General features: G+C 41.1%; 1 protein-coding gene across 1 annotated transcript in view; it reads left to right on the top strand.

Moving 5' to 3' along the window:
• B4GALNT3 (beta-1,4-N-acetyl-galactosaminyltransferase 3) overlaps positions 1-11902 on the top strand; it is an 88173-nt gene extending 76271 nt beyond the window's left edge. Inside the window, exons 14-20 of the mRNA XM_083366810.1 lie at positions 1563-2472; positions 4689-4984; positions 6341-6494; positions 7211-7283; positions 8795-8948; positions 10422-10548; positions 11642-11902. Of these exons, the coding sequence (XP_083222936.1) occupies positions 1563-2472; positions 4689-4984; positions 6341-6494; positions 7211-7283; positions 8795-8948; positions 10422-10548; positions 11642-11747 (1820 nt within the window). The 3' untranslated portion in view covers positions 11748-11902. The remainder of the gene's footprint in view (positions 1-1562; positions 2473-4688; positions 4985-6340; positions 6495-7210; positions 7284-8794; positions 8949-10421; positions 10549-11641) is intronic.
• The last annotated feature ends 319 nt before the right edge of the window (positions 11903-12221 follow it).

Raw genomic sequence — 12221 nt, forward strand, 5'->3', positions numbered from 1 at the left:
TAAACTAAAACCCCATTAATAAATAATTAAAACCCCTCAGTCTGGGCCAGACAGCTCAAAAAGCCAAGTTTTCAAATCCCTGCGAAATGAGCGAAGGTCGGGGGCAGTCCTAAGCTCCGTGAGAAGATGGTTCCAAAGGGCCGCCGTGCCCACAGAGAACGCCCTTCCCCTGGGGATAACCCGCCGGCATTCCTTGACCGGCGGTACCCTAAGAAGGCCCTCCCTGTGGGAGCGCACGGGACGATGGGAAGTTGATGCTGGCAGCAGGTGTTCCCTTAGATAATCCGGACCCAAGCCATTGAGAGCTTTATAGGTCATTACCAGCACCTTGAATTTCACCTGGAGGGCAACCGGAAGCCAATGCAGCTCACGGACAAGAGGTGTTACACGGGAGTATCGGGAAACTCCCATAACAACTCGCGCAGCTGCATTCTGCACCAGTTGAAGCCTCCGAGTGGTCCTCAAGGGCAGCCCCATGTAGAGAGCGTTGCAGTAGTCTAGCCGGGAGGTCACGAGTGCATGAGTGACTGTGCGTAGGGCATCTCGGTCCAGATAGGGCCACAACTGGCACACCAGACGAAGCTGGGCAAAAGCCCCCCTGGTCACGGCTCCTATATGGTCTTCAAAATTGAGCCGTGAATCCAAGAGGACACCCAAGTTGCGAGCCCTATCGATGGAGGGTAACACCTCACGCCCCATCATTAGTGGTGGAACAACCTGGTTTATCCGAGATGCCAGTATGTACAGCCACTCAGTCTTGGCAGGATTGAGACGAAGCCTGTTTCTCCCCATCCAAACCCGGACCGCTTCCAGGCAACGGGACATCACGTCGAGTGCATCACTGGGTTGGTTCGGGGTGGAGAGAAAAAGTTGGGTATCATTAGCGTACTGATGATACCCCACCCCGAAACCACGAATGAGCTCGCCCAGTGGTTTCATGTAGATGTTGAACAGGAGGGGAGAGAGAACCGACCCCTGGGGGACTCCACAAATGAGAGACCTCAGGGCGGACCTCTGCCCTCCCATCAACACCGACTGCGAGCAGCCCAGGAGGTAGGAGGAGAACCACCGTAGAACAGTGCCTCCCACTCCTAACCCCCTGAGACGCCGCAGTAGGATACCATGGTCGATGGTATCGAAAGCCGCTGAGAGATCTAAAAGGACTAGGACAGAGGAACATCCCCTGTCTCGAGCCCACCAGAGATCATTCACCAGTGCGACCAATGCTGTCTCCGTGCTGTACCCGGGCCTACTATAGATATGAAGTACAATCAAAAATATATGACTGCTAATAGAACCAGAAGAGAATGTACAGAATAGCAATGCAAAGAGAGACATTTGAAGAAACTAAAAATATATTCATGAAGTGCTAAGATAGAACTAGCTCAATGGTTAAACATATTATTAGACCATCTGTTCCTCCTAGATTTTGGAACAACTTGTTATTTCAGTAGAATGATACTTGTGTAATAGAGGTTTAATGTTCAATTATTTAGGTGCCTTAGCATACTATAAATAAGAGAAAGAAAAAGTGGATATTTGGTAACTATAATTTCTTTCAGCTTATGAAGAGGACAATTTTGATGATGATCAGTATGCAAATCCAGAAGCAGCAGAGATAAAGCCAACAGAAGACCATGTTGCAGCTGTTCAGTATGACAATGTTTATGCTGACCCAGCTCAGAAACGTCGGAATATCTTGTCAGTTATCAAAAAAAGGCAGAAGAAAGACGAGAACAGATATAAAACTAAAGCAGAAAGTTATTCTGCAGCAAGGACCTCACATTTGATATTCAGTGAAAACTTTCAAAACCTTCAAGACAGGAATGTCCACAGATCGACAACCAAGAGGAAAGAAGGAGGCAAGGATTTGCAGACTGACAAAAGACCCAGGATGACTAAGGAACATGGAAACACAACAAGAGAAGCCAGTCAAGCTCAGTTAGGCTTTAATGCAACCAGAAACAAAAACGCCTTATTGGATACCATCAAAACTGGAAGGGACCCCCAAAAAGTTGAAGAAGAAACAGGCAAGACAACCCTCCGAGAACAGCCTATCCATGAGGACCAGTGGCTTAATCAAGTAGCTTCTTACATAGCCCAACATAGAGCTGCAGATGCTGCTAATGTCGTTTTTGGTAGGAAGGATCTAGATTCCAAGCAGCAAGTCAGGACTGATTCTTCCCACCCAGCAACACGAAAGGAAGATGCTGTTACAATAGTGGAAGAAGAAAATGAAGAAGAAGAAGAAGAAGAAAATGAAGATGATTTATTTGCTGCTCCTCCTCTTTTCTATGACCCAGTAGTGAATTGGAAGCAGACTTTCAAGGCAAGCAATGTAGACTTCCAAGCTTTACGGTCAGACTGGATTGATTTGAAGTGTAACACTTCAGGGAACCTGCTCTTAAAAGAGAAGGAAGCCTTAATGGTTGTTCAAGTATTCCTTAAAAAACTGAAGCAGAAGACCAAAGGGTAAGATGGAAGAGAACTTGCAGTCACTCTGATCTTTACAAAATGTGACGATGTTTTGTTGAAGACTTAGGAAGTAAGGCATATAAAGGGTCTTTTGTTTCTACTATTCAGACATTTCTAGTTGGCAGACCAGATTGACACAGATGAAAATATCAAATTATGTAGCCAAATCTCACTGCTAACTAGACAAGGCAGCAATATATAGTTGGAACTAGGGTGCTGATCTTGGATGCAAAATCTTATTAGTGATCAGTCCCACGTACCCAACAAGGCATACCTCCAGTTAAAGATGGGATAGAGCATTCTCACCAGCATGCAGTTCTACCACAACAGGAAGATGTATTATACAAGTAGTCCTCAATTTACGACCACAATTGAGCCCAACATTTATGTTGCTAAGCGAAACATTTGTTAAATGAGTTTTGCCCCATTTTACAACTTTTCTTGCCACAGTTGTTAATCAATCAGTCAATCAATCAATTTATTATTACAGCCAAAGGCCAACACATAAATTAAACATTCCAATAAAACAAAACTAAACAGAACCAACACAAGAGGACATAGCAATATATTACAATTAATGATGTAATCCATGGGTCACCAAGGTCTGCCTAGTTTACAGACAGGATAACAAACCTAGCTACCTTCAGAAAAACTGAATCATACTGACCTGACAATAAAAATACACTGAGTATAGTCTAATGCTGGATAAAAACCACAGTTGTTAAGTGAATCACTGCAGCTGGTAAATTAGTAACACGTTTGTTAAGTGAACCTGGCTTCCCCATTGACTTTGCTTGTCAGAAGGTCGCAAAAAGGGTGATCACATGTCCCTGGGACACTGCAACCATCATAAATGTGAGTCAGCTGCCAAGCGACTGAATTTTGATCATGTGACCATGGGGATGCTGCAATGGTCGTAAGTGTGAAATACGGTCATAAGTCACTTTGTCCAGTGATATTGTCACTTTGAACAGTCACTAAATGAACTTAAACCGAGGACTACTTGTATATGCTAAATGTATTAATTCTGGTTTAAAAACCACTGTCAGCCTTCCCAGGTAGGCCAGACAGAAGTCGTGAACAGATGACTAATTATTGTAAGTCTACATTAACAGAATCTTGCCAGTCTGAAAGTACAGACCTCCTGCCATCTCCTTTACAGCCTGAGAAGCTACTGAGGATCCTTTCTGAGCTTCTTTCTCCACCTGGTTTGCAACTGGAAGCTCTGCCCTCTCTTATTTGACTGTTCCCTAGACCAGGGTTCCCCAACCCCTGGTCTGTGGACTGGTACTGGGCCTCAGCATGCCAGCAACCAGTCTGCACAAACAAGCAAAGCCCCATCTGTGGGATGCAGGCAGCACACAAAACCACGCCCCCTCTGGTCCATGGAAAAATCTCTCTCCATGGAAGTGGTCCCTGATGCCCAAAAGGTTGGGGACTTCTGTCCTAGGCAACGTTTCTTTGCCCTGTCTCCCAAGGTCTTCCTCACATATCATTGCAACTGTTCTGCTGACAAATGAAATGTTCAAGGAGTATATAACTAAATATCTGCACTTTCTTGCAGGATTCAGCTCTGTGCAATCAGCTGAGGCACTAGGATTGCCCTGTCCTGTTCCTTATATGATCCATAGAAGCAAATGGCTGCGAATAGTTGAATCACGAGGTGCTGGAGTTGTAGCACACAGGCCATTTTAACAAAGCCAGTACATGTTTTTAACCTGCTGCGTGATGTAATTCCTCTAAAGTGGGTAGAAAAAAATAGGTATTTAGAAAGGATAATGTAATGGAGGTCTTAGGGATGTCTGACAATCTTTGGGAGTCCAAACTGAAATAAATCACGCCGAAAACATGGGGAAGATGTTTGCTGAGCATCAGGGCAGTGAGTTATGCTTGGTCAGACCCAGCCAGTAGTGGGATTCAGCCAGTTCGCACCAGTTCAATAGACCCGGTAGCTAAATTTTGTTGAGTTCGGAGAACCGGCTGAATCCATGCTGCTTCCGGAAGTCTGTTCTAGGCCTCAGAAGCCAGGAGGAGGCCTCCCAGGCCTAGAACAACCCACACAAAGTGCGCTGATGTCACTTCCAGAAGTCCATTCTAGGCGTCGGAGGCACAGGCCTGTGTCCACGCAGAGAACTGGATGTTAAGGTATTTGAATGCCACCACTGGCCCCAGGTCTAACCCCAAAATCTAACTAGAGTTGTTCCCATTTCCAGGCGGTTCCAGTTGGAGCACATTGTGAATGTGGAGAAGCGTCAAGACTATTTACGGGGCAGCCGCTACTTTCTGGAGCTGGAACTGTTGGAGCAGGGAAAGCGCCGAGTCCGTTTCTCTGAATATGTCTATGCACGTGGCTGGCACGGAAACAGCAACGGCGAGGAGGAAGCTAATATGAAGGAGCTGGCATGGGGCCACCGACGCCACCTGTTGACCAGCACGGAGGAGCCTGTTCTCTGCTGGCCGTTAAGCTTCTTATGGAATCACCGTGCGGTTGTCCACTTTATAGTGCCTGGTAATGGGACAGAACTGATATCTTTAAGCAAACAGAATGTTGTGTGTATTGTTAGAATAATAGCTGGGAGAACAATAGACTTGGGTGTCTTCCCTGTTAACCAGGAGGAATTATATTTATGGAGTCCTTTCTGAGCTAAGAGAGTGCCAAGCACCCCACAGTTGAACCCTGAGCTACAAATATTCTCTTCTATCGGAATTATATTTAATTAGCTGTTCAAAATAAGAGAATGAAAGGCCTCTGCCGCAATTTGTTCCTAGATTTAAGTCATCATAATTCCTGTTAGATTTACATTTGGCAACTCCAGTTACTCTTGTAAATGCTGCTGTCTCTTACCTGTTCTTCCAAAGTCATACATCTCCTACTCAGGATTCTCTTTCAAATGATATAGGGCAAATATTAAACTTTAGATATTAGTTCCTGAGCCATCCTAATATTTGGATACTTGGTATTTGACAATTTGTCACACTAAAAATATGCAGAAAATACATTTAAAAGTCGATAATGGAATACCTTACATCCCGCCCCAAAGAACTTTAAAAATATTTTTTTCCGCTTTGCCCAGATTACAATATCACTCAAACCTCTAGTGGGAGGTCTTTCCAGAGGTCGACCCACTGATGGAAAAGCAACATTTCCAGGGTAGAGCATTTTGCACCAACCAAAATCTCCAGGTGGCTTTTAAAGCATCCCTTGTAGGATCTGATGCTTTAGCCTAATCTGGTGATAAAGAAAGTGTGAGGCAGTGCAGCCAGATCTTTTAAGTCTCAAGTGAGGCCACAACTTGCTGCTGGGCCAGGGAGCCCACCTGGTGATTTAACAAGAGCTGCCAGTATTATACATGCAGGTAGTTCTCGACATATGCCTACAACTGAGCCCAAAATTTCTGTTGCTAAGCGAGACTGTTGTTAGGTGAGTTTTGCCCCGGTTTGCAACCTTTCTTGCCATAGTTGTTAAGTGAATTACTGCAGTTGTTGAGTTAGTAACACAGTTGTAAAGTGAATCTCGCTTCCCCGTTGACTTTGCTTGTCCGAAGGTCACAAAAGGGGATCACGTGACTTTGGGCACCGCAACCGTCATAAATACACGCCAGTTGCCAAATGTTACCATTTTGGTCTCATGACTGTGGGATGCTTCAACCATCATAAGTATGAAAAATGGTCATAAGTCTCTTCTTTCAGTCCCATTGTAACTTCAAATAATCACTGAATGACAGGTTACAAGTTGAGGACCATGTATATAAAATACGTAATTTGCCACTAAGTCTTGTGCCTAACCTTGCATCTGGGGCACATCGGTCCAATCTTAATGCCGGTTTTGCTTTGATTCTCTTCTTTTCCTTCTCCTCTCAATCAGTGAAAAATCAGGCCCGTTGGGTGAAGCAGTTCATTTTTGACATGGAAGAGCTATTTAGGATTACCAAGGACCCCTATTTCAATGTCATCATTGTAGACTACAGCAGTGACGACATGGATATAGAAAAAGCTCTGAAACAGTCCACCTTGCATAGGTAAGAATCTATTTCCCTTAGGAAACATATTTTCAGATAGAAGCAGAAGCCGAGTCTATAAACAGATGATGCAGTAATGAAACTTTTTACTTAAAGAAGTTTTACTGGCTTCTGAAGCTATGAATTTCTCTTATCATCCATTTTCATTCTGGAGCACTAAATCACTGCTGAATTCAAAAATAAGGGTCCCCTTAACCCAACACAGGGGTCATAGATTTATGAATGATTAACTCAGCATTTAGAATCATCTCTAAAAATGATCAAGTATTTCTTGAGCATGCCAAATCTTGAAACATGTTTATTCTTACATGAGTTTTTACAAGGTCAGAAAGATGCTCAGTGAAATCTCACCATATCTTATTAGGATTTCAGCCATGTTATAAATTGTTGATATTTGAAAAAAATACTTATCTTTGTCCTAAAGTCTTCATTTGAGTCATCCAGTTAATTCTACCTATAACTGACTCCTTTCACTATATTTACTCATAGTCAGGTACAGCAGATTTACCTTGCCAGCATTACACTTTCTTGCTTGTAGGAGTGTCAACTGACAAGCCTGCTTTCAGATTTTCATTTTATGGATGGAAGACTGAAATTGAGAAATAGTTTATTTCAAAACAGACGGTGACTTATAACAGATCTGAGAAGGGATTGCAAGAACTTCCAGAGCCCACTCTGTCACAATTATAACTCCATTTTCTCTAACTTCTCTTCAGCTACCAATACTTGCGATTGACTGGGAATTTTGAGAGGTCTAAAGGTCTACAGGCTGGCATAGACAAAGTCAGGGTGAGTGGTGAGAGTTTGTAATGTTAGACTATTACGTGGCTACAACAATAAGGAAAAAGCATTTAAAGATAACCATCTTAGCACAATTATTTTCAAATAAGATGATTCAGCTGCATTGGCATCTCTGCTTCACAAGCTGCTAGTTTTGCTTCCAGGTGCATCACTTATAAAGCTCAATCTGGTACATGAGAGACTATCTCCCATAGTTTCTGCCTGGCTTGCACACATTGGCACAGTTGGTGTTCTTTGGGTCTCTTTGATGAAACAGTGCTATTTATAGGATCCCAGAAAGCATGTCTTCTCTGTTATTCATCCCCCATTGAAAACCACATGGCCACCAGCATATTGGTGGTATTCCATCAAGCTCTGAAGCTCTGGATATTCTCCCAAACTTTGGGTTAAAATGAATGGAGTCCCTTTTCTTTCTGCCTATGTTCTTGTATAAAAAAAGTCAGATACCACTGTGTTTTGTTCTGTATTTTGTATTTTTTATTGTTTATCATACTTTTAGCTTCCCAGAGTCAGAATATATCAAATGAATAGATAGTTCATAAAGATAACATTTACTTTAGAGAAAAATCATTTATTTAGGAGAAGACTGGAAAATAGGGGAAAATACCTTTTCTAAGGATAGGAGAAGAGGCAATGGACAAGCTAAAGAAAAGTTAACCATAATGTTTAGATTAATCTTTTCAAGGTTAACAATAATTCAGCAATTAAGAAAGAAATGGAAGGAATTTAGATTAAACTTTTCAAGGTTAACAATATTTCAGCAATTAAGTAAGAAATGGAAAGAATTTTTGTTTCCTGCAAGCTTTCTCAAAATAATTTCTGCATTTTCAAGAGATGCTTGTCTGGTGATGGGATCCTGTACACATGGGAATCCTTGACAGGTCTATATTTCTATACTGGAACAAAACCAATACAAAAGAAAGGAAATTCTCTTCAGGAGTCAGAGCAGAAATAGCCATGGAGGTACAGAAGCCTATGGCCTAATTGGAGGAGATGATTCTCCTTGATTTACACATGGCCACAACTGCACATAGGCGTCAACACATACCTAGACTACAAAAGGTTTTATAGGTAAGCGTAGGTTGCAAATAGTTGCGAACAGGCTGATGCGCACAACTATCTGCTGTGCAGAGATGCACATCTTGCATGCTAATTAATTGGTCCTTTCCTGTTTGAATGCTCCTTGGCCAGAATATTAACAGTCACAGAAATATAAAATGCAACAGCTATGCAACCATCTCTGATCTATGGTTCAGTGATGTGCACTGATGGAGAAGTCTAACGCACCTTCAGACTCTTCCTTCATGCAGCGTTGGATATTTTGTTGTGTTTTGTTGGAACCCCGTCAGCAGCAGTCTGATGACAAGAGGATGTTGCCAGGATTTTTGTCTTCTATGAAAGTTAAGGGGGCACACCAGATCTGGGGCAAAGAGGCTGTGGAGAGAAGCCCAATGAATTAGGAAATAGCAGAATTAACAGCTCTGTATCTTTGCCTACAGGATTCTCACAGCATCATTTTTCTTTGTGATCTGCACATCCATTTCCCAGCAGGGTTCATTGACTCTGTTCGGAAGCACTGCGTGGAAGGGAAAATGGCCTTTGCACCCATAGTTATGAGGCTGAAGTGTGGTGCGACTCCACAACAGCCAGATGGTAAGGGATTGGTTGTGGGCCAATGACGCTTCAAAAGCAGATTTATTTTCTGGTCAGCCTTCTCTAAATGAACAATCTCTGGAAATATAGGAGATCAGTCCCCATAATTTCCAACCCAGAAATACTTTCGTGCAGTAGCCAATTTTTCTGTACTTGGGGAATAACTGCTTTCTTCAGATAATGGAGAATATTGTATTCTGTTTATTTTAACTTGAGTATGGCTTTACCTTCACCAGTAAGAGAGGCAGTTTGATCTAATGGTTAAGGCACCAGGCTAGAAAGCAAGAGACTGTGAGTTTTGGTCCTGCCTTAGTCCTGAAAGCCAGGTGAGTGGCTGCCTCAGCCCAACTCACCTCACAGGGTTGTTTGTTGTGGGGAAAATAGGAGGAGGAAGGTGTATTGGATATGTTTGCTGCCTTTACTAGTTATTAGAAATCAGGATTTTCTAATCAGGGTTAGAAATCATGGTCTCCTGGTTGCTAGCCTGGTATCTTATCCTCTTCACCAAACTGGCTCTCTATTAATTTATCACAAACACTGTATAATAAAAATAATTGATTCCTAAACAATGAACAGGCACACACAAAACCTTATTAAATATCAACAATTTGACAGTGAACTCATTTTGGCTTCATTTTGATTCTGAAATGTTTCAAATCCACATCAGCCTCTGCACTGTGATTGCATTATTATTATATTAGACACATGTCTAATTTTCAGTTGCGTGAAGAATCTCTATCAACTGAATTTCTTGAATTGAAATCTCATATCCCTTTCACGGCAATGTTTTTAAAAAGCGGGGGGGGGGGGGAGAAAACCTGTCCAATCCCATATGTAAAGATCGAACGTGTTACAGAGAAAAATTCTAACTGAGCCTTATCCCAGTCATAACTTTCTTAAACTCTGCTTTCTAGAAGAAGTTTGTTCACTTATTTTAACAGCTACAACTCAGTTCTGAAAGTGTGGAGTCCTTGGTGCTCTCTTGTGTATTTTTTTCTTGCAGGCATACTGACAATGTTATCTAGTTAGGTAATGAAATGTCTGCAAGAAAACAACCAAGCTCAGAGAGCACCAAGGCCCCCATATTTTAACCCCTGATCTGTAAATATTCTCTCCTACTGGTAGTTCTGAGTATCTAAGAAAGAAGTTGGTCATTAATGTAGCAGAAAAAATCTGGAGATATTATCTTGTGGAAAAATCCCAACGGATAAAATTTCAGTGAAACAGCAATTGCATCTCATTAAGGTTTTATGTCATCAATTTTTAATTTGTTCCCCTATCGTATTAGATTTCCTTACCGATGTTGCTAGTCATCGGAATTTGAAGTGTGCAAGCCAATTAAGTCTACTCCATGCCTATGCATACAGAAACCATGGATGACCTGGGGACTTTATTATTATTATTATTTTTAAAAAAAAGAAGTTGTGGCTGATAACTATTATGTTTTGTTTTTTTTGTTTTTTGCCTTTATAGGCTACTGGGAAGTTAATGGTTTTGGTCTCCTGGGCATTTATAAATCTGATTTGGTTCGTATTGGTGGAATGAATACCCAAGAATTCCGTGACAAATGGGGAGGAGAAGACTGGGAACTCTTGGACAGGTAAGTAGGAATGTGGTAGCCATCTCTGAGGACAGTTCAGTCAATTCTCAACAGAGGAATTGTATATAGATAATCCTTGACCTAGGCAACCTTGGCTCTTTTATGACTCACGGACTTCAACTCCCAGAATTTCTGAGCCAGCATGGCTCAGCTTGGAAACCTCTCCCTTTCCCCTCAGCAGATGTAGTAGACAGAGTACTCTGCCTTACTATATACACACAGGGTTAGGGTTAGAGTTAAGGTTGGAAATTGGGTTAGGATTTTTTAAAATAACATTCTTAATATTTAGCAAACAGCATGTTATCTGGGTTCATGTATTTAAAAAAACTAAATAATTAATTTCTGTATTATCATAAACAATATGTTAGTTAATTGCTCAATAGTCTTCCTCTTACTAGTATATATTCAGTGTTACATAGTACATATCGCATTCCTTTCTCTCTAACTTGTTTCTCTAGCCTAGCTCTAGCTCTATATTGTCATGGTCATTTAAACAAAACAAAATTGTTCCTAAGCTCACATGTAAAACAAAGCTACAAATCATGGTTTGCTATCCAAAGTAGCTGTGTTTGCATATCATGTTAAACCCAAACCAAACAAATCACATAACTGTTTACCACTGTAACTTTTAGCACCCAAGATCTGTATGGGTTGTCCTCAACTTAGAAACACTTTTTTTAGTGACTATTCAGAGTTAAAATTGTTCTTGCTTTTACAACTATTGCAGCATCCCCGTGATCATGTGATCAGAGTTGAGTCACTTGACAATGGGCAAGTATTTATAAATATATATTATTAATTTATAAACATCCCCAGGTCATGTGATCACCATCTGCAACCTTTTGACAAGCAAAATTAATGAGAGAAGCTGGATTGGCTTAACAACCACATGATTCACTTAACAACAATAAAATCAAGCACGATTCATTTAATAACCACTTTGCTTAGAAATTCAAATTCTGGTCCCAGTTGTGGTTCTAATTATATTATATTCTTATGTTATTGCACATCACCCAAAATCACTTGTCATGAGAAGAGACGTTATATAAATTTGATAAATAAATATTGAAATTCCCTCCACCTTCTCTTACAGGATATTTCAGGCAGGCCTGGAGGTAGAGAGACTTTATATCAGGAATTTCTTCCACCACTATCACTCCAGGAGGGGCATGTGGAATCGACGTGTGTTGCGGATCTGACACACCATCTTTCCACTTCTGAATCCCATTTTGCGTTTTCTCTGGACAAATCACTAAGAAGTCACCCGTTCTCTTTTCCACAGTGATCACAGCATAAATTTTGATGCTCAAGCAAAAAAAAAAAAAGACAAAATGGAGAGTTTTCATTTAATCACTGGAAAGAACTGACAAATAGTTGATTTTCAGAGTGTGAAAAACTTTCTCACCAGCATATCACAGGCTTCACTCACTGAAGAATCTCTTTATGGTGCCTTCTTTGTATGGATTATTATTTTTTTTAAAAAAAGTACAGAATGCTTTCAAATCATTCTTTGCAAAATATTTTAAAAGCAATGGATTAATACAGACTTCCATGATGTCTAATATCCTGAAGGATCTCCAATGTGTGAAGGACAACTTGTCTATTACCAAAAAACAAAATAATATTGTGAAAGACTACAAACAGAAAGGTGCCAGAACTGAAATGCCTTACAT

Source organism: Vipera ursinii (assembly GCF_947247035.1).
Source record: "Vipera ursinii genome assembly, chromosome: 6".
NCBI classification, from domain to species: domain Eukaryota; kingdom Metazoa; phylum Chordata; class Lepidosauria; order Squamata; family Viperidae; genus Vipera; species Vipera ursinii.